This window comes from Zingiber officinale, chromosome 9B (assembly GCF_018446385.1).
Source record: "Zingiber officinale cultivar Zhangliang chromosome 9B, Zo_v1.1, whole genome shotgun sequence".
In the NCBI taxonomy this organism is placed as follows: domain Eukaryota; kingdom Viridiplantae; phylum Streptophyta; class Magnoliopsida; order Zingiberales; family Zingiberaceae; genus Zingiber; species Zingiber officinale.
In genome coordinates, this window is record NC_056003.1 from 117451663 (window position 1) to 117475036 (window position 23374).

At 35.0% G+C, this 23374-nt stretch overlaps 1 protein-coding gene across 1 annotated transcript; it reads right to left on the reverse strand.

Moving 5' to 3' along the window:
• Positions 1–2683: 2683 nt before the first annotated feature.
• Positions 2684–19482, reverse strand: LOC122023406 (ATP-dependent 6-phosphofructokinase 6-like). Its single transcript, XM_042581495.1, has 14 exons — positions 19049–19482; positions 18262–18308; positions 18148–18187; positions 17945–18007; positions 17723–17860; positions 5270–5428; positions 5136–5189; positions 4772–4840; positions 4563–4692; positions 4226–4266; positions 3874–4098; positions 3636–3684; positions 3415–3569; positions 2684–3227 (listed from the first exon to the last, which is right to left on the reverse strand). The coding sequence occupies exons 1-14, from the start codon at positions 19337–19339 to the stop codon at positions 3090–3092; spliced, it is 1599 nt and encodes a 532-aa protein (XP_042437429.1). The 5' UTR covers positions 19340–19482; the 3' UTR covers positions 2684–3089.
• Positions 19483–23374: the final 3892 nt, after the last annotated feature.

The window sequence follows — 23374 nt, forward strand, 5'->3', positions numbered from 1 at the left end:
GTTCGCGTTGTATCGCTATCTTTTATAATTCTAATTAATTTAACAAATTGAAGGACTTACTAATGATATGGTATGTTGTTGTGAGCTGATCTAGAGGTGATGTGACACTTAAAGTTAAGATGAGGTGATGGTTAAAATTAGGATGAGGTAATCATCAGAGTCAGAGTATATATAGCTAAACGATTCACTCACACCGGGACTCAGCTACTCACTACTAATTGTTTGAGCATGAGTCCCTCAATATACAGTCGGTCGACCCGAGAGTCGATCGGACTTAGGAAACTTAGCGATTCACTCAGTGCTAAGATAAATAAAATAAATCCGAACTACCCTAAACTTCGATCGAGCATATGGGATCTAGCTCCCCACGGTCACAATGCAACTCAATCTACAATCGGTTGACCTAAGGGTCGATCAAATTTATGCAGTTCAGCCCCCCTTATTCTTCAAGCACAAGCCTCTCAGCATACGGTCGATTGGTCAAAGAGCCGATCAGACTTAAGAGTCTTAGTGCTCCATTCATTGCCAAGATAGATTAAGTACACCTGGTCGGTCCCATCACCAGTCAGATATATCGGGCTCAACTCTCTACTTCTACAATATAACGCCCAGTATATAACCAATGAGACAAAGGGTCAGTCGGACATATGGGGCATAGTTCTCATCTCTCAGCATTAAGACAACTCTCAGCATATAGGCGTTCGACCATAGTGTCGGTTAGACTTAAGGGACTTTGTTCTCCACTTCTCTTGCTAATCTCCCAACATACAGTCGTCAGGCCAGTCTGACTATCTCCAAGAGACAACATTATCAGGGAATCACAATAACTTGATAGAGAATATTCCGCCACCAAGGTGTATATAGGAAATGGAACCTTCCTTTGAGGGTGTCTGTGCAGCTTCCAATTCCGCCACCAAGGTATATACAGGAAATAAAATCTTCCTACGAGGTTGTTCGTATAGCAGCTTCCATTACCTGACGTTACTTAGCATATTCTGACATTTGATATTCTTAGTCGCCTTATTAATACAAAAGTTACAAAAGACGATTCATGTGCATAAAACAGAACCTTTCTCGAAGGTGACTATTGTACATATTCCATTACTCGACATATTTTGACATCAGATATTTTCTGACATCTCATTATTATGAGATTCTGAGAATCATATAAAAAGGGGTCATCTCGTTAGTCAGGTACGTTTTACAATGTTAGAAAACGCACACATCTGTTGTTCATTTTTTTCTCCACTTTTTACTTGATCACCGTACTCACTTGAACATTAGAGTATTTGTGCCAAGGACCTTCTCCCCGATTCTCACTCTAACCCTTCTATTTGCTCTGTTTTACAGTGTACATCAAAAAGAGCGCCCCCAAAAAATATGAGGTGTTATTTATTTTTATTTTTTCTATCTAGTCTTCTCTAAATTAGAGTTATCTGCATAGCGTACCATTTTCATGGTTTCTGTCTGATCCGCCGAAATACATGTCGTTCATAATTATATTCTTGAAATTCTCCGGTCCTTTCAATAATTAAAGAGATCTCCTTTTAATCTTCTGTCCATAATTATTAGCACATTATTTTCGTTAAAGGACTGAGTCTCTGGTTTTTTTTCTTATTGTTACTATAGTTTAGCATCGGTACAAAATTAAATTAATCGAATTGAATAGATCAAAATAAAATAAAATAAAATATTTTATTTTTTACAAATAGGATATAAAATTTATTAATTTAGTAGATTATCAAATTAATTAAAATTTTCTTACCATTACTATACATTAATCAATTGATATGAACAGTTAGTTTATTAATCATCAATTAGGAGTCAAAGCGGTGCGATGATTAAGACATACAATATTGTTATATAAAATTTTAAAGTCGAAATTTGACATGTTCGAACATACCTCCTTCCATATTTTACCATCTATAAAATATGAGAGGAGGGTATGTGCTGAGCTGAGCCTAATCAACTTTTGATACAATGTTTTTTTTAAAAAAAATTTAAACATCAATTCAGTATATCAATGGACCACTCATAGTATGACAATCAACTATTTAGTAGATTTAATTAATTTTTAAATTTTAAAATTAAGATCAAATCCAATAAACTAAAATAATCAGTTTAAAAAAAATCTGAATTAAATATTTTACTCACCCCTCATTATCAAATATAGTTGCATTAATATGGTGAAAAGTGACGGATTCCTTTTGAAATTATAAGCCAAGTGGAGAGTTAAATTTTAACATGTGCTGTTGGTCAGAACTGTAAAAATTTTAATACTTAGATCTTCCATAAGAACCGGTTTGTTTTATTAATGAACAAATCATGCTGTAGGTCAACGCTCGATCTTGTTCACTCCAAAAAAATTTAGTTACTAAATCGGGATAGGGACTATTTTAGCACCATTGTTAAAATACGTCGTCTCAGATCGTGCGAGGACAGAAGTGTAATAAAATAAATAGATAAATTTATTATCGCCACACTCTATAGAAGAGAGTACTGCCGAATTAGCTAGAAGATAGTAGATTTACTACATATTTGGAGCATATACATTCAAAAAATATTCCTCCCACCTCTTAATTATTTGATGATCAATTATAAATTGACTTTATAATTTATGAACGTAATCATATTCCACGAACTGCTACTAAGTCAACGAATCATCACCCAAAAGAAGAGAATATTTTCTTATAATCCAGATAATATTTTAAGAGAAGTCTTAAAACATGATCGACAAAATTATAATACACAGTACGACTATATATAATAATCCTTCCTAAAAATCTCATATTGACATCAACTTATTACACCGAATTACCTTTTATTCAAGACAACATCACTATTACTACCTCACACTAGATAGCATTCCAATTGCATACTTCTGAACTAGAAGACAGCAAATTTACAAAACGTAGCTCCATTAAAAAATAAAAATAGGATGATCTAACGTGGCTCCATGAAGCACCATATGATGGTAATGCATGTTACAAAATTTATTTCCATATACAAAAGTCCATATATTATTTGATATCATTTTGTTTTCGAGTTCTGACCTGTAACTTCGATGCAAGTTCGTTCTCGACATAAACCTATTTCGGTGGCTCTCTTGGAGTTTTTATTCCTTCGATGTACTCAGCGCTCAGAAAGCTTGGTTGATTGGTGGAGGATAGAAGCCTTGCCCACATTCTGTCAGTGATGACCACCTTGTTTCGCTTTTGGGTAACCCTCTGGAGTTGTATTTGTAAAAGTAAGAAAGATCAACATGTTAGAGAACTACAACAGCCGGAAACAGTTTTCGTTGCTCCATGATTTGTGATTGTGAAGCAATTCTTTCGACTATAGCCTTATGTCGCTTAAATAGTGAACTACTTTTACGTTGTGAATGTATAACGAAAAATAAAATAAAATTCTTACATGGAATGGTATGTACGTGTGCCTGCCATTAACTAGGCCAGTTGTAAAACCAGTGTATCCTGCCATTGCCCCATGAACAGCACTTTGTGCCAAAAGAGTGCAGTAGACATTGTCAGAGGCAATACTGGGAATAGCTCGGATCATGTAGGTCGGATCTGGTTATATAGCTGCATGTTAGATTCAGTTTTCTACAAGGACAAAAGGCTAAGCAGTCACTTTACCTATGTACTTGAGATTAATCACCATCTTTTGGTTGCTTGTGAAATAACCCTACACGACACCGACGAAAAACACCAGTCAATATATAGCATTTATTATTCAAGTTTAGATGGATGCTTCATCTTATGTCATGCAAAGCGCCATAACCTTTTTTAAAGCAAGCGAGAGAGTTTTTAAGTCATGTGGCAAAGCATAATGTAAATCAAGAATATTCGTGGTGATTTTGTTGTGAACTTTTACCTTAATCTTTTGAGATAACCATAATCCTATATCAAGAAGCAATTTGTTTCCAGAAGCATCTTCGTGACCTGTGGGTTGAATGCTTTCGGCGACAAGTTCTTGTCCAGCACCCTCGGCAACAACAATAACCATGTGCCCATTGTCTTTCAACCTTTTTTCTATATATTCAAAAAGTCCACCTTTCCCTTCCAAATAAAATGGTGATTCTGGGATTAAGCAGCAATCCTGAGAAAACACAAAGGGGGAAGGGCATTTGAAGACATTGGCAAAGAGGCAAATGAATACGAAGTAATCATTTATTGAGATTGTATATCTATAAAACAGGATAACTGATAACATATTAGAGGCATACCACATCCCTACTGGCAAGAGTAGCATACATAGCAATGAATCCTGCATCATGGAATCTCATTAAATACAACATATGACAGTATCAAGTAGTTGCTAGATCCATCTAAGAAATAGTCTCTTGATACTGGAGAAAGGAGCTTCTTGACGTTTTTAAAAAAAAATCTCTCCCAATTCCTTGGCACGAATAGTAGAGACAAGAATATAAATTGCAATTCGTTACTGTAATTTTCTTTTTTCATTTTCCACTATTTGAGAATTTATTTTTAACATTGGTTGCAAGTAGATGGCATTGCCGCTTTAATTAGGACATACAAACAAAAGTAGAGAATGAATCGTACCACTGTGGCGACCCATAAATTTGACAACTCCTATGCCATTCTCAACACTTTCAGCTTCTACATGTGCAGCATTGATGGCACGCTGGGCCTCTTCGACAGCAGTATCAAAACCAAAAGATTTGTCTATGACCTGAGGAAAAAAAGAGTAACCGTTGAGTAATGCTCTTATGCAATTTAAACAAATAGAAATAATAAAACTAATGAAGTACCATAATATCATTATCTATTGTCTTTGGAATCCCAGCAACAGCAACTTGAAGGTTACGTTTTCGTATTTCCTAAAAGGCAGAACGGGAAGGTTATACTTGCTTGGATTATCTCATAAATTCAAGGGCTTAGCAAGAAAAGGAATTCATATGAGACACAGGACAAGCATTTGCCGACAAAAAACGAAAAGAGGGAACAAGTTGCAGAAATCTTGTCATCAAGGACCAAATGACCCATGAGCTATGCTACTGAAACAAATTACAATAACACACATGACAAATTCTAAGGATGCAAATGAGGGTCTCTAACTTCAGAAATGCTTCAATTAGAAGGCATGGTAGAGTATTTTATGTTTTATTTTATTACCTCAAAAATCAGAGAAGCTCCCTTTTGTGTTCCATCTCCACCTATAATATAAACCTGAAGAAATGACAATAACCCGTGAATCCTTCCAAAAATACAATATAATATTTTTATTAAAAAAGAACATGTATGTTTACCTGATTAATACCACGATCTTGAATGTTGTCAACTATTTTCATAGCATCATGCCCACCTCTTGATGTTCCAAGGACTGTACCACCACGCTTGTGAATATCATTGACAATCTTTGGTGTCAAAGGCATAGTGTTGCGAGCATAGAATCCCCTATAACCACCCTGTATATGCGAACTACTCATAGGTATGTGACAAAAATAATTTGACAAGAAGACAGAATGGATGAGATGAAAAAGATACTTCTAGGTATAACTTGTTTGAAAATGGAGCACATGTTATGTTTGAGAGATGTCATAAGACAATCGCTGTTTGTACTATTTATTTTGATAAATATAGATTCACTATTTGAGCGCACTTTACTTATGTGTTTGAATGGTCTTAAACTCATTTACTGAATGTCCGCAATACGATTCATAATATGAGAGAACTTGTGATTGGATCACAATTAGTGAGAATCCCTACATGTGTAAATTATGAAAGTATTAAATGAGACTAGCACGGGTTATACTCCTTGATCTAACCAAACAGCTGTTACTCATTAGCTGGAGACATTAAGATGTCGAGAGTTAAATGGATGCTAATTATGATAACCAGTTCATTAGAGCGACATGTTATAAGACTTTATATAATACTCTACATATATGGATAGTACTCATGCAACTCGAGTGCAAGTTTTCTCGACTTGAGGTATTCAAGTCACCTTGGTCACGGAGGCTTATACTTTGACATCTTAAACAAAGCATCTTCTTGGAGGTGTGAACCCAAGATGATTGAGAATAAATCGAAGTGTCCGAAGATGTTTTGATAGCCCACAGAGGATTCACCACTCTTTGCGAGGAGACGTATACTCTATGACCACTTGTTAGGATTATTACTCAAAATATTTGCAAAACATCACATATTAAGAGTAGACTCTTAAACACTTGTAGGAGTAATTTGAATTCATATACGAGGAAATATTACTTGAGCTAGGTGTGACGGAGTCAGTCTAGTGGGAACAGACACATAGACTATGTCTTAAACGAAATGGGTATAAGATGAGTGAAAGGAACAAGGCACGACTCACTGTAGCTGCTAAAGGGTTTAGAACTAGTTCAACTGTGATTTTCTGATTAATTGGGAATCATGATATACTACTTGGTATCACTCATGATCGATCCATAATTAAATAGTTAATTATGGACAACTAAGATAAATCGGGAATTTATTGGGTCACACACACTACAAGTATCTAAAAGACATAAAGCAAGTTTGAGAATTCGATTTTCAAATCAAGAGATGAGATGCTTGGTTGGACTAAACAAATGGCAAATATGGAAGATATTTTGTCAGAATGAAAGCGCGGATGGGCCACATCTCTTATGGAAGAGTTAGATCCTATTTGGTTTAGTAATGAACCAAATTGGTTTGGTTTCAACTAAGTTGGTTTGTTTGTGAACCAAACTAAAAGGTTATTGGGCCAAATTTTGGTTAAGAAATTTGGACCAGGTTTGGACTTTTTAATCCAACCCATTAAGAGAACCTATATATTGATATAGTAGGGAGAAATTTGTAAGAGATTTTCATTATTCATTGGTTTAGATTTTTAGAAAAAACCTAGCCTCCCTCTCTCTCTCCTCTCCTCTCTCTGTCGCCGCCCATCTCAAGACAAAAGGAAGAAATTCTTCTTCCTTAAGCTTTTTGCTTCTTTTTCCTTCTCTTGGATCACTTGCCTCTACGCTTGACTAGTATCAATAGGAGGCAAACCTTGTTATTCACCGGAGTTGTCTTGAAGAACTCGACGTGGATATGAATAGAAGCGAGGTTCGTGAACCTCGCTAAAGTTGATGCCCTTTTCCCTACGCATCATTCGTAAGGTACACTTGAATAATTGTTATTCTTAAATTTTTATTTTACGATTTGGCTGCATGATTGTATCCTACATGCATGTAATATGTGTTGTAATAAAACAGTTTTATTATCGTACTTTTGCATATTTTGCAAAACGCGTTAAACACACTACATCAGACATACTCAACAGTGATATAAGAGTCTGATCATGGTTCGACATGATCGTAAAATTGTTTTACTAATCATACTTGGTCATAGATTGATTTCTGAATTCTTTTCTATTTTTTTTTTAAAATTTTTTTGGAAATTTTCCTAATTGGTTAGGAAATTCAAATTTTAGAAAGATTACGAAATAATTTAGAAAACTTCGTTTTGAAACTATTCTAGAAATAATTTAGAAAATTTCAATTTGAATAATTCTGAATTTTTAAGAATTCTTATTTTTGAAAAGTTTCCTAATTTGTTAGGAAAATTCAATTTTAGAAAATTCTGAAATAATTTAGGAAATATCATTTTAGAAATATTCTATAAATTAATTGCTGAAATTTTTCCTATTTTTATTATGAATTTCCATTTTGAAAAGTTTCTTAATTTGTTAGGAAATTCTAATTTTGAAAAATTTTAAAATAATTTAGAAAATTTCATTTTGAAAATATTCTGTAAATTAATTTATGAAATTTTTTCTTTTTTTATTACGAATTTCTATTTTTTTGAAAATTTTCCTAATTTATTAGGAAATTCTGAAATAATTAGAAAATTTTCAATTTAGAAATATTAAGTAATAATTTAGAAAATTTTAATTTGAAAAGATTTTGAATTAATTAAAAAATTTTATTTTTGAAAAGTTTCCTAATTTGTTAGGAAATTCTAATTTTGAAAAGTTTCTAAAATAATTTAGAAAAGATCCACATATAAAAGATTCTGAATTAATTAAGAAATTCTAATAATAAATTTCTTAATTTATTTGGTAATTTAAAATTAGAAAATTGTTTTCTAATTGATTAGATCTAGAATAATTTTCTAGATAAAATATATAATTAAAATTTAAAAATTTATTTCCTAATTTAATTATAGGAATCTTGATTTATTAAAATTAGATTCTTAATCATATTTTATTTACGAATAATATTATGACAATTATGACATAATTTACTGTAGGTCATGTCATATCGTATGTTATATAGATACATTAATTATTAATTAATTTTAATTCTATATCATGATTAGATGTAATTATGTTATGTGTGTGATGTCATCATATTTGTCATGCGTGTGATGGCATATAGATAGATCATGTGCATGATGACGATGAGACCTAAATCCCTTACAAAATATTAATACCTAGAGTTTGATTACTTGTTTGAGTTATTGTGCCAAAGCCAAGTTCAACGTGAAATTAAACATGTTCGAACTAAGGTTTAAAATCTCGACATGTGCCGAGGTTTCGATCCCAGACCGGAACAATATGGTTTCGATATCGTATCGTGTCGTGCCAATACGATTTCAGTATTTTTTATATATATATAGTAATTATTAGATAAATATATTTATCATGTATAATTTAAAAATAAGTTATATATTGATTTTATATAAGTTCTCCATTATTAAACAATTTAATATTGTTAGAAAAATAATTAAATATAATTTTCTTGAAAAAAAAGATCTATCAATCATTCAAATTAAAATTAATACATCATAATATATTACATTACTAATACTAAAAGGAGTGACGTGAATCAAATTGAAGGGTTCTTATAATATTTTACTTAAATAACCTTTATAATTCTCCAATGTCCAGATTAAATAATTATAATTATATAAATTAATATAAAATAATATTTTATATATAATGATCATATAAATTAACTATTTATTTATTTATTTAGTAATTTAAATAATATATATTTAAAATAGTAAAAAAAATTAGAACATCAATTAAACATTAAAATAATAAAAAATACAAAATAATTAAAAAAAATATATAAGAATATAAATTTGATTTATTATAATTTTTATAAATTTCTATAATTTTTTAAAAACTTTTTAGAATATTTAAATAAAATTTAAAATAGTAAAAATAATTTTAGAATATTATTTAATAAAATTTATTAATTTTTTAAAAAATTTAAATATATATTTTATTAGGATAATTTAATTAGGATTTATGAAAGTTTCTTTAAAATATCATAGTTAAGTAGAAATTGCTTAATTTAATTGGGGTTAATTTTGCACAGTAACGCCACGCCCCGCGCCTATGACCACAACCGCGACGCGCCAAAAACCCACGAATGCCTCCGACTACACCGGAGGCGTCCGGCGGCACGAAGGCGTTCGGCGACGCTTCTGGCGCCGCCAGAAACGTCGCGTCGCGACTCCTGCGACGCTTCAAGCGTCCCACGACGCTTTTAGTAGCGCCGGAAGCGTCTGGCGATGCTATCCACGCTATCGCGCACATGCGCGATTCTTCCTAGCGCACGCGATGACGCAACAAAATCGTCGTTGGCCTGGTGCCGATTTTGGTGCACGAGTGGAACGGTAAGTTTCGCTCGTTCTGCCAACGCGGAACAAAATTTTGAGCCGTGGTTCGAACCATTGAGATCTCATGATTAACGGATTGATTTTAACTTGAAGCATTGATTTGTTATGCCAAAGTCAAGGTCAACGTGGATAGAGGACAAGTTGAATTATATGCATATGATGTATACTTGTTAAGGAGTATGTTTATGCAAAGATCAATTGGTTGATAACATAATATGATTGTTGCATATACACAATATATAATCGGTATATTTGATACCTACCACTGCAGCTAAGAATGACTTATTGTGTCAAGCCAAGGTTGTACTTATCTGAAGGGGATATCAACCCACTTGAAGAAAAATTTATCATCTCCTATTATTACAAGGGCTCTTAAAAAAAAAGGGCAGCCCGATGCATGAAGCTCCCACCATGTGGGGTCTCGGGGAATGATTCATTGTACGCAGTCTTACCATACTTTTTGCAAGAGGTTGTTTCTAACATTCGAACCCATGACTTTTAGGTCATAAAGTAAGAACTCTTGAATTCGAAAAATAAACAGAAATTTTATTATATGTAAATCATTTACATAGAAAAATTATCTCTCTCATGTATTCTCATTTTTATATTTCTAGGTTTATCATTTAATAATGACGTCTTTGAATTTGCGTTCATTAATGGATTCGAATAAATTGACTGGACCGGACTTCTTAGACTGATTTTGAAACATAAGAATTGTTCTCAAGACTGAGAAACTAGTATATATCCTTTAAAAGATACTTCCCACAAATATAGCAGATGATGCAACACTAGACCAGATATTAGCCTTTGAAAAGCAAATGGTTGATTTTGAGCTTGCGAGTTGCATCATGCTGGCCACGATGTCTTCTGAACTACAAAAACAACATAAGCATATGGATGCTTATACAATTGTTTTTCATCTACGTGAGCTATTTGATGAGCAAGCTAGATCCGAACGGTTCGAGGTTACCAAACTACTCTTTGCTCCAAGATACAAGAGGATTCATCTGCAGTACAATTTGTGCTGAAGATGAATGGCTATTGAGCGTTTGAGATCACTTAGATTTGCATTGGACATGAATTAAGCATTGACTTAATTTTGTATTGTTTACCCGCTAGCTATTCACAGTCTGTGATGAACTACCAGATGAACCGCATTGACTTAGATTTGCTTTGGCTTCATCTTAGAAAGGTTCTAAGAAGAAATAACCGCATTGAATGGACATTGATGTTAATAGACTCTTTAAAGAAAGGTTCTAAGATGAAGCCAAAGCATCAAGCCACTAGAAAGAAGAAATAAGCCAAGACAATAGAACCGGCAACAAAAAGCCCATGTCATCATTGTGACAAGATGGGACACTGGCAAAGAAATGGTAAGATTTATCTTGAGTCCGTGAAGAATAAAAAGACATCTGATGTCCTATCTGCTTCAGGTATTTTCGTTATTAATTGTCATGTTATTTCCTCCGACACTTGGACATTGGATATCGGATCTGACTCACACATATATATAATGATATACAAGGGCTAAGGAATAGCAGAAGACTCGTCAAGGAGAAATAAATCTGCGAGTTGGCAATGGAGCAAAGGTTGCAACTATCGTCATCGGAACATATTTGTTGAAGCTTCCTAGTGTAGTTGTCTTAGAACTGAATAATTGTTATTTCGTTCATGCACTAATAAAGAACATTGTATTCAATATCGAAACGAGCAATAAGCGTACTCGAAAAGATGATCGATTAACTCCTACTTGTGACATTGTCGCCTTCGCCATATAAACAAGAAACAAATGTCCAAATTGTAAAGACTTGCAATTCTAGAATCATTTGAATTAGATTCATTTGATACATGTGATTCATGTTTAAAAGGCAAGATGACAAAGTTACATACCGATGTATGTGGGTCAATGCCAACTCAAGCACTAGGAGGTTATAGCTACTTCATTACCTTTATCGATGATCATTCACAATTTAGTTATGTGTATCTTACGAAATACAAGTCTGAAGCCTTTAAAGTAGAGAAACAATTTGGTAAAAGTATTAAGATACTTCGATCCGATCGAGGCGGTGAATATTTAAGCCAAGAGTTTTAAGATTATCTAAGAGACAATGAAATATTGTCTCAATGGACTCCACCTTATACGCCATAACATAATGGTATATCTGAAAGGCGAAATCGAACTTTGTTAGACATGATTATATCAATGATAAATATTGCAAGTCTTTCCAAATCCTTTTGGAGTTATGCACTCGAGATAGCTATTTTACTTGTTAAATAGAGTTCCGAATAAGACAATCTTTGCTACTCCATATGAAATATGGACTAGTAAGAAACCTCATTTATAAACTAGACACTAAATCTGATAAGTGTCTATTTGTTGGTTACCCTAAGAAAACAAAGGGCTACCAATTCTATAATTCCTTGGAACAAAAAATATTTGTTTCAAGGCATGCAACATTACTAGAGAAAGAGTTTCCCTTACAAGAAACAAGTGGGAGTATGGTTGAACTTGATGAAGTTCAAAAAACTCCAATAGACACTAAAAAGATGCCTGGTCAAAAACCACAGCCGATTACTCATAGTGATGAACCATCGGTTGAACCTATGATAACACAACTTCCTCGTAGATCTCGTAGGACACGCAATATTCCTGATAGATATGGATCTTTCATAAGTGAATCGAATAATGTGTTACTCATTGAGGATGAGGAACCTACCGATTATAAAGTTCTGTAAAGTTCAGAAAGGGTCAATACCTATAGCCATGAAGTTGGAAATAGATTCCATGTATGAAAATTAAATTTGGAACTTGGTGGATCCACCTGAAGGCATTACGCCTATTGGGTGCAAGTAAGTTTTCAAGAAGAAAATTGACATAGATAGTAATGTAATTACCTACAAAACAAAATTGGTGGCAATAGGCTATTGCCAAAGGCAAGGAATTGATTATAACGAAATCTTCTCACAGTAACTATGCTTAAATCCATTCGGATACTCCTAGCCATATCAACTCATTATGATGATGAGATATGACAGATAGATGTGAAAATAACTTTCCTTAATAGAAATCTGCTCGAGTACGTATATATGATACAACTCAAGTGTTTCACATCTGTTGATAAAAATAAAGTATGCAAGCTTCAATAATCCATTTATGGATTGAAGCAAATATCCCGGAATTGAAATATTCATTTTGATGAGGTAATCAAAGAGTTTGATTTCTCATAAAATCCTTACGAACCTTATGTATACCAAAAGGTTTGTGGGAGTGTAGTCGTATTCCTAATATTATACGATAATGACATATTACTCATAGAAAACAACTTGTCGGTTCTACAGTCAATTAAAGTTTGACTGTCTAAGACATTCTCCATGAAAGATATGGGAGAAGCAACTTACATCCTCGGGATGATTGGTTGGTCTAGAGATAGATCAAAAAGGTTGCTTAGTCTTTCACAGTTTACATATAGACAGAGTGCTAAAATAGTCTAGCATGTTTGAATCCAAGAAAGGTTTTATACCCATGAGGCATGGAATGCACCTTTCAAAATCTATGTGTCTACGCAAAGAAGATGAGAGGAATTGCATGAATAAGATACACTATGCATCGATGATAGGATCTATCGTGTATGTTATGTACAAGGCATGGTGTATCATATGCTTTCAGTGATACCAATTAGATCCAGGAATAGATCATTAGGGCAGCTGTCAAAATAATCCTTAAGTACTTAACAAGAACTAAGGATATGTTCTTGGTAAATGAAAATGGTGATATGGTTATACGCGGGTATACGAATGTCAGCTTCCAGACAAACAAGGATGACTCCAAGTCCCATTCTGGATACATATTCACATTGAACGAATGCACAGTTAACTGGAAAAGTTCCGAACAAGACACCGTAACATATTCTACCTGTGAGGCAAAATACATTGCAGTTTCGGAAGCAACAAAGGAAGCGGTTTGGATAAGAAGTTCATCGCTAAACTAGGAGCGATTCCGACCATTGTTGAAGCATTACCCGCTTACTGCGACAACACTAGAGCTATTGCACAAGGAAAGGAACTCAGGTCTCACCAGCGATCCAAATATGTGATTCGCCACTATCATCTGATCAGGTAGATCATCAGTAGGAAAGAAATACAATTCAAGACAATTCTCACCTAAAGGAACCTAGCGGATCCTTTGACAAAGGCTCTACCACAAAGCAAGCTTGAGAGTCACGTCCAGGCTTACAGTTTAGGACACCATGGCGATTGACATTAGGCCAATTGGGAGTATGTTATGTTTGAAAGGTGTCCTAAGGCAATCACCTTATGGTTTGTACTATTTATTTTGATAAATATAGATTCACTATTTGAGTGCACTTACTTATGTTTTTGAATGATCTTAAACTCATTTACTGAATGTCCGCAATATGATTCATAGTATGAAAGAACTTGTGATTAGATCACAACTAGTGAAAATCTCTACATATGTAAATTATGAAAGTATTGAAACATTCTCTAGTCAGATGTATTCGAACATTATCAATTTTGTAAGACTAACGGGTTATACTCCTTAGTCTAACCAATTAGTTGTTACTCACTAGCTGGAGGCATTGAGATGTCGAGAGTTAAACATGGATGGTACTTATGATAACTAGTTCATTGGAATGACCTACTGTAGATTTCATATGATTCTCTATATATATGGATATGTATGTGAAGTACTTAGCAGTTCGAGTGTAAATTTCTTTCGACTTGAGGTATTCAAGTCACTTTGGTCATGGAGGCTTATACTTTGACATCTTAAGCAAAGCATCTTCTTAAAGATGTGAACCCGAGATGATTGGGAATAAATCGAAGTGCCCAAAGGTGTTTGGATAGCCGGATTCACTGCTTCTTGCGAGGAGACGTATACCCTATGACCACTTGTCAGGATTATTACTCAAAATCTTTACAAAACATCATATGTTAAGAGTATGAGACTCTTAGACAGTTGTAGGAGTAATTTGAATCCATAAGACGAGGAAATATTACTTGGGCTAGGTGTGACGTAGTCAGTCTAGTGGGGACAGACACATAGATCATGTCCTAAATCAAATGGGTATAAAATGAGTGAAAGGAACAAGGCATGACTCACTGTAGCTACTAAAGGGTTTAAAACTAATTCTGGAATCATCTGCGATTTTCTGATTAATTAGGAATCATGATGTACTACTTGATATCATTCATGATCGATCCATAATTAAATAGTTAATTATGAACGACTAAGATAAATCGGGAATCTATTGGGTCACACACACTACAAGTATCCAAAAAACATAAAACAAGTTTGAGAATTTGATTTTCAGATCAAGAGATGAGATGTTTGGTTGGACCAAACAAAGGGCAAATATGGAAGATATTTTGTCAAAATGGAAGCGCGAATGAGCCATATATCTTATGGAAGAGTTAGACCCTATTTGGTTTAGTAATGAACCAAATTGGTTTGGTTTAAACTAAGTTGGTTTGTTTGTGAACCAAACTAAGAGGTTATTGAGCCAAATTTTGGTTAAGAAATTTGGACCGGGTTTGGACTTTTTAATCCAACTCATCAAGAGAACCTATATATTGATATAGTAGGAAGAAATTTGTAAGAGATTTTCATTATTCATTGGTTTAGGTTTTTTTGGAAAAACCTAATCTCCCTCTCTCTCTCCTCTCTCTGTCGACACCCACCTCAAGCCAAGAGGAAGAAGTTCTTCTTCCTCAAGCTTTTGCTTCTTCTTCCTTCTCTTGGATTACATCATCTCCACGCTTGGCTAGTACCAATTGGAGGCAAATCTTGTTGCTCACCGGAGTTGTCTTGAAAAACTCGGTGTGGATACGAATAGAGGCAAGATTCGTGAATGTCGCTAAAGTTGATGTCCTTTTCTCTACGCATCATCCGTAAGATATGTCTAGAATAATTGTTATTCTTAAATTTTTATTTTACAATAATGTCTATGTGATTGTATCCTGCATGCGTGTGGTGCGTATTGTAATAAAATAGTTTTATTATCATATTTTTCCTTCCGCTGCATGTTTTGCGAAACATGTTAAGCACACATCGCATCGGACATACCCAACATCACATACATGTTGTCACATGTATACATGTGACAACACTTCCTGTAGTTGACAATACTATGCAAACTCAGGATATGAGATAAGAAATCATACTACCACATCAAGTTTCTAGCCCATATTAAAGTTTACAAAACAAGCAATCCATGGAAAGAAATTATTTGGCTTCCAATTCTCAAGCATTTGTTAGTTCAATTCACATAATATTTATCCCTTCTCTGAGTAATTCTATGAATAAGGTTATATTGCCAGTAATACTTAAATAAATTATTAACATTGACTAATCTTGGCTTTGATCTTCCTTACACCTACCACTCTTAATAGATTCAAAGGTTAATATACAAATCTAGCATAATCTTTTCACTTTTTCTCAAATCTGGCATACCCTTTTATTTATTTTTTTCAAATCTAACATAATATTCAAAAATAATGTTAAAATCTAGCACCTGTTACCGTTAAAAAGATGACATATTATCCACAACATTTTGTCAAGTCAATGAAGTTCACACATGAATATTGACATGGATAAATCAGGTGTTGCCTCTTACAACATGGATGTCAATGTCAATTACCAAAAATGTTACAAGAAACAAACATCTAATTTATCCATAACTGCATGCATGTGCATTTTTACTGAATTGGAAAAATATTATCCATGAGCCATATCACCTTTTGAATAGAAAATAGATTGAATTTTATCGGGTTCTAGAATGCTAGTCTCAAGATTTCAACCGTAGATAAGGATGCTAAGTGAACATGTTATTAAGAAGTCATAAGTAGAATAACCCAGGTTTGGTTATCTAGATAGGAAATTTCCGGTTCTTATTCAGTATCAATATGCTACTCGAAGCAGTCATCCATTATGTGTTTGATACCAAAAATCTGGAACTCAAAAATGTAAACACATGCATAACTGATCTCTCTTATTTTCACAGGGACATCTGCATGCAAATATTGGAGCTTGGTATAGGGTATCAAAGGTAGATCCAAGTAGGACCATTACAAAGAAATCAAAGGTTATCTTTTCAATACCAAATAGAAATATCATAGTCAAAACAAGTAAAATTAATGGTCATTGGAGATGAACATCTTGATCATGTGAAGTTATGTAAAGGTGCCACATGTTCTGTGTTTACACTTCACACAGAGATAACACAACGATTAGTGTACTACCAAAACAATGTTTAGGTAGGGAACAAACCACATGCACAACTACCAAAGAAACTAATTCAACCTTTCAGCTACACTTGCAGGGATACATTAAAGCTTGAAATTATATTTGTGGAGACTGAAGCCATGCCACATAAAAATGACTAACATATAAAATTAACATGACCTGGCCATTTTTTTGTTATTTACATTATATAAGACAAGAGTTCTAAATGGTGTCTGATCCCAGTCCAATTTATTTAGTACCACCCTCTAATTTGCTTCCACACAAGAACAGAAAGAGGATTAGACACAGAGGGGGTGGGGCGCAGGAAGGAAAAGATTGTTGATAGAGAATATGGGGAAAAGGAAAGATAGTAGTTTGAGAGAAAAGTAAGACTCTTGAATGCCTCTAGATTACCCATATGCTTGAGAGTTCAAATAGATCCCCATACAAATTTTTATAGTTCTTATGCAATCTAGAGTTCCAATAAGTCTCCATAAAATTGGAGTTAACATTCTGATCCCGAAGCTTCCCATGGACACAAATGTTCAAAGCCTTTATCTGCTTATTTTTTACATTTAAAATAGGTTCTTTTGAAGAACTTAGCAATGGTTCTCCATCACTGAATTAGCCTAAATATAATTGGTAGGTAATTGAAAACTACACCCTTTGTGGAAAATTCTCAAAGTAGATCTTAGGCAAAAAAAAAAAAAAAGGCATTATACATGCTTACCCATTCCATCTTGAACATAGGCATGACCATAAATACAAGGATCATAGACATAAATTTCCAAATTAGGGTTCTGGATAGACTATTTTAAGGCAGTTTAGTTCAAGTAATCCTCACCTGTATGCCAACAATTTTTTTGACGCCATACATGTAGGATAATCCACATACTAATTCCCTGATCACAGTATTAAGCCCAGGACAAAGGCCTCCACAAGTTACGATGCATGCATAAACATCTTCTGATTCAAAGTATACCTAGAATTATGTTCAAAGCATACATTCATTAATATCTTCCGTGACACTTAACCGTTCAGCAATGCATGCAACAGAGTACCATACCCTTTGACGAGGACCAGCTCGTCGAAAATGAATGCCTCTTGGGCTGCTTTTCTGAGCCACAACCTAAAGATGTAACAAATACAAATTTAAATAAAACTTCCCTTTTAAGGGCACGATGAAAATGATAGCAGAGGTTTTAGCTCACCATTTCATGTTAAAAGAAAAATACCCATTTCCAATATTTATGAAGAAAGTGTACTTACCTTCTCTGGAACAGTGTCATCCGCGTTAACAAAATACTGACTGTAAAATGGATATTTTACTTAGTTATTGCTGACAAAATTGTAATCAATAAAGAATAATACTAGAACACATACTTTACAACGGAATAAGCTGGATTATCTTGGAGAGGATTTGAATATGTCTGCAAGAGAAGACATAATTTTGCTTCAAAAAAAAAAAAAAAAGGAAAACACAGATGCATACATGTACTAATAAAAAATACTTGACAATCATCAGAGCATAATATTCATACCATAATCATGAATGGCATGCAATGTTTGTCCATGTTGATTCATTTCTTTCCCGTTTCAGTTATTGTGACCTACTTATCTTCACTCTTGATAAGCAATCAAACAATTAACTGATTTAGGCTGCATAGGCATGTCCTAAATTGGATCAGGATTCCTTTTCTCATAATTACTCAACCTATGTCAATGTCATTTTGGCCATTATTTAAGTTGGGCATCGTCTAATCATCTCTAATCCAGACCAGACCTGACAGTCCACAGCATGATGTCTTTTAGATTTTTGGGGAATCGTAAATATTTCAAGTAACAGGATAGCATATCTTGCATAACCGATATGCTAAGATCAATTCATGGCCCTCAAACTAACAAAATTACATAGCATACACTACCAACAGAAATAGACTCCAACGCCACGCCTATGAGCCAAGAGAAGAAGAGGAGACCAAGTCTCCTTAAGAGTTCTCACCAACAGCACCATTCCAAGGACTAGGTCATGTCAGCAAGTTAAATATTCACAATAATTCCAATTTTTAAACAAAAAATGAATAATCTTAAAACCTAATCGAAGCAGCATAAAGGCACCAAAGGCAAAGAACACGATCTCACAAAATTCAACGGATCAAGCAAGACTCACGGGCAAATCGGGAAGGTAATCTGTGAAATGCGGTACATCCTCGAGAACGTAGCCGAACTCGCCTTCCACGATCTTCTTCTCGGATGGCGCGAGGGTCGCCATATCCCCCACCGACCTAGGCCTCAGATTGGCGTAGCTGGCGGGCGACGGGAATCTTTTTCCACCGACCGTGGCGCTGAAGTCGCTAAGCTGCCGCCAAGTTGGGGAATCCTGTTCCGCTTCGACGGCAGCTCGTTGGGGATCACCGGATCCGGTGCCGGTGGAGAGTGGCGGAAGAGGAGGAGGGTGCATGGTGGCGGAGTGGTCGGAAGAGAGGAGCAGAGCGACTGAGACTATTTCTAGGCGGCGGGGAGAGGTTGGCTGAGGAATTTTGTCGAACAGACGGTAGCGTCTGGAATGGCGGCCCGCGTGGACGCGAAGCTACTTCCAGTAGTTTGTAGAAATCCGCCACCGCGATCCGATTAACGGGTGAAAATACTATTTTGACCTCAACTATTTTGAAAATTTTCATTTTACCTTAATATTTGGATTATATATTGAAAATAAAAAAATGTCATATATTTTTGGTAAAAATTAAAATAATAATTTTTTATTTTCATTGTCATTAAAAACAAATGCCCCTCATTTTTTGTTAAAAAATATCAAATAAATATTTTATCATATTTTTTATTTTAAAAATATTCTTATTTGAAATGTTTTAACTAAAATTACTCTAACACAGAACAAATTTAATTCAAATTATTCTAAAGAACTTTATTCAATTGTTTTACATTATAATAATTTTAATCAAAATTATTCTATATTATATCAATGTTATCCAAAATTACTTTTAGGTTTTGTTAAATATATCAAATTAAAATAATTTTAATCAATATTTAAATTTTTTTATTAATACTTTAAAAAGGGGAAAAAAAGAGGTAAATTATAGTAAACATTTTACGCTGATGGGCTAACGATGTTAAATTAGGTGAAGCTGAAACTTCTTTTCAGTGTTGATCATAAGGCTGTTAAGATAAGGGGTAAAATAATATATATTTGCAAAGTTAAAGGGCAAAATGTGACTCACGGAATCTAGAGGGCGGGAATCAAAACTGTGGTCGGGGCCGCCAACCAGCAATCCGCCTTCCTTACCCCTTTTTGCACTAGATATCCCGTCGAACACCATCGATTCAGCCTGGATTCAGCCTGTTTGTGAGCGTCAACGAGTGAGTCACCGAAGAGCTATGATCAAATTATCATAATAGTAAAAGATGAATACATTTGTCTTTAATATTTTTATCAATTTATCTCAGGATCAATACGGAAAAAATAAATCATAGATAACTACTAACTTTTGAAATAATGACTAACTATGACCAAATCATCATGATCAGAGAGGAAGGTGGGGCTGCCAAAGAAACCTACGAAGCGGTAAAGGGAGTCGTCGAGCATTATCGGGAGGATTGAATCGCTTGGAGAGCCTGCGAGGAATAAAAGAGCAACAGAAAGGCTTAGAATGGAGGCCGAGGATATCTCAGCTCGTCCACTACGACTCTCAAGTTAGTTTGCGATGAGAGAGAAATGGAGAAGAATAATAGTACGCTAATGGAAATGGATGTGTGTGATATATGTGTATCTCCATCTGCAAGATCAGACGTATTTTATAACACGAAAGAGTGGGATGTCATTAGGGATGACAATTTCACCCGAATCCGATGGAGGATCCGACATCCGACCCGAATGGAGGAGGGTATGGAGGGACTATCAATACCCGATACCCGACCTGAATACCCGATTAAATAATATATATACATATATTAAAGAAAATTTTCTTTTTCTAAAATTAATTTACTAATTTTTGTTGATATTAGTAGGCCTATATAGATGTTTAATCTATTTTTTTTAATTATATATATATATTTTAATAGGATGTTAATTTTAATATGTTTTTGTTAAATGATAATAGCTCGATAGAAAGAAGAAAAAAATTACACGTATAGAATATATCCGACCCTTTAATGGGTATGGGTATATCCATTGGACATCCTATACTCGATGGGTATGGGTATGGAGGATATAGAATCTGACCCGAACCCGACCCATTGTCATCCCTAGATGTCATATGATGGTAAGAAGGATATTCTATCGTTGTATCAAAAGGTTGATAGAAATAAAGAAAAATAGAGAATAATTATTTCTAGATGATTTAATTAATAAAGCTAAAAAACTTATTTATATAAATTATCTAACTAATAATGGAAATATTCAATATAGTATATAATAATAATAATAATAATAATTATTATTATTATTATTATTATTATTATAGTAATGAATATAATAAATTTGAAAATATTATCTTTTACTATTAATATTTGATTACAATGTGAAATATAATAATCACAATTTGATTGGACTTTGACACACCCTATATGCATGCGTCGAAATGCGTCGAAAACTTGGACCCCCACATGGTATCATATAATAATAATAATAATAATAATAATAATAATAATTATTATTATTATTATTATTATTATTATTATTATAATAGTAATGAATATAATAAATTTGAAAATATTATCTTTTACTATCAATATTTGATTACAATGTGAAATATAATAATCTCAATTTGATTGGACTTTGACACACCCTATATGCATGCGTCGAAAACTTTGACCCCCACGTGGTACCAGAGGCCTGTGTTGGATCGAGAAGTGCTAGAGGGGGTGAATAACGCTCGTGGCTTTCACTTGTTTCGTATTCGGAGAACGTTTGAGTTAAAGTAGCGGAAATGATAAATGAAATAAGCACAAACACAGAGATACACCAAGGGTTTACTTGGGTCGGAGCCTAGGGTGACTCCTACTCCAAGGCCCGCAATCGTTGATCGCTTTCGGTGGGCAACAACTATAATATCGCAAAGTATACAATTGAGTATTACAATGAGTGCAATAAAAGAAACTATACCGACAACTCAAAAATAGAAATCTGGAAGCTCCTGGTCGTCGGGGACTTGTCGTAGCTCAGCCGGATCGTCTCGTTAGCAGTATGCGACTTAAAGATGTCTTAGAAGGTTGTTCTTCTGCTGCTGCCTCGAGACTGCCTTTTATTGGTCGTTGAGGGCGCCTCCAATGCCCGATGGAGGCACCTCCAACATAAAATCTGATCCCGAGTTGACCGCTGTGATTAAGCCTTCGCCGCTGTCTCTTATCCACCTGAGGGCGCCTCCAATACCCCATGGAGGCGCCTCCAAGAAGCAGTCCAAGGCGCCTCCACTATCTTCTAAGGCGCCTCCGAGCTCACTGCGCAGATAGCTCCAGCCTTGTACCCGAGGCGCCTCTAAGCTCCACGGAGGCGTCTCAGACACTGTTCATCCGAGGCTTAGTTTGCTCCTTTTGTATCTGCAAGACATGTTAGTCCAAAAATAACCACATACCCTGCAAGACAAAGTTAGAACAGATATAAATATGATAAATCAAGTGATTGACAGTCATCGGACTGTCCGGGTCTGACTTCGGATTTCCTTCCGGAAACCCTAGGTCGACCCGACGCCTATTGTTTCCTCTACGGGGAACGCGTCCTCACCTACTCCCCTCAAGAGAGATTACCTGATGCTAGTTCAGTCCTCCAAACCAACTGGACTTTTCTGCCTAGGGTTACCACCCCCTAGGACCTAGGGTTACCGCCACCTAGGGTTTTTCTCCACCTAGAATTATCATCCCCTAGGACCTAAGGTTACCCCCGTAGGATTTTCCTCCGCCTAGGGTTACCACCCCCTAGGACCTAAGGTTGTCGCCCCTTAGGGTTTTCCTCCACCTAGGGTTACCACCCCCTAGGGTTTTCCTTTACCTAGGGTTACCATCCCCTAGGGTTTTCACCTGCCTAACCGTAGTTAGGACTTTCCTGAAACATCATTTAAGCACGTTAGATAACAAGGAATCTTAACTTTGAATCCCTTTGTCATTATCAAAACCTAGGTTCGATCGTCGGATGCTTCCCGCACCAACAGCCTGTGATAACGGAATCGGTGGTACTTGGGTCCTGCACGGACCCAAACAAGCACACGGAGTGTTAGAGACAAAAAATCAGGGAAGGGGTCCCTAGCGCCAACCCTCCGATGCTCAAATCAGGTCCTTTTTCTGCCGAAGTAGTGTACGAAGGAAGGAAGAAAAAGGAACTGCTGAAGATGCGTATGGATGTGCGTGTACCTAGCCAATGAAGAGGATCTCTCTTTTTATATGATTCTGCTTGCCTTTTGAACCTGCATGCTGTCAGATCATGTCTGGTGTCAAGGCGTATCAGGTGAGGGAGGATGTCTGGCATCCTCCCATTGGTAGGAGGAAG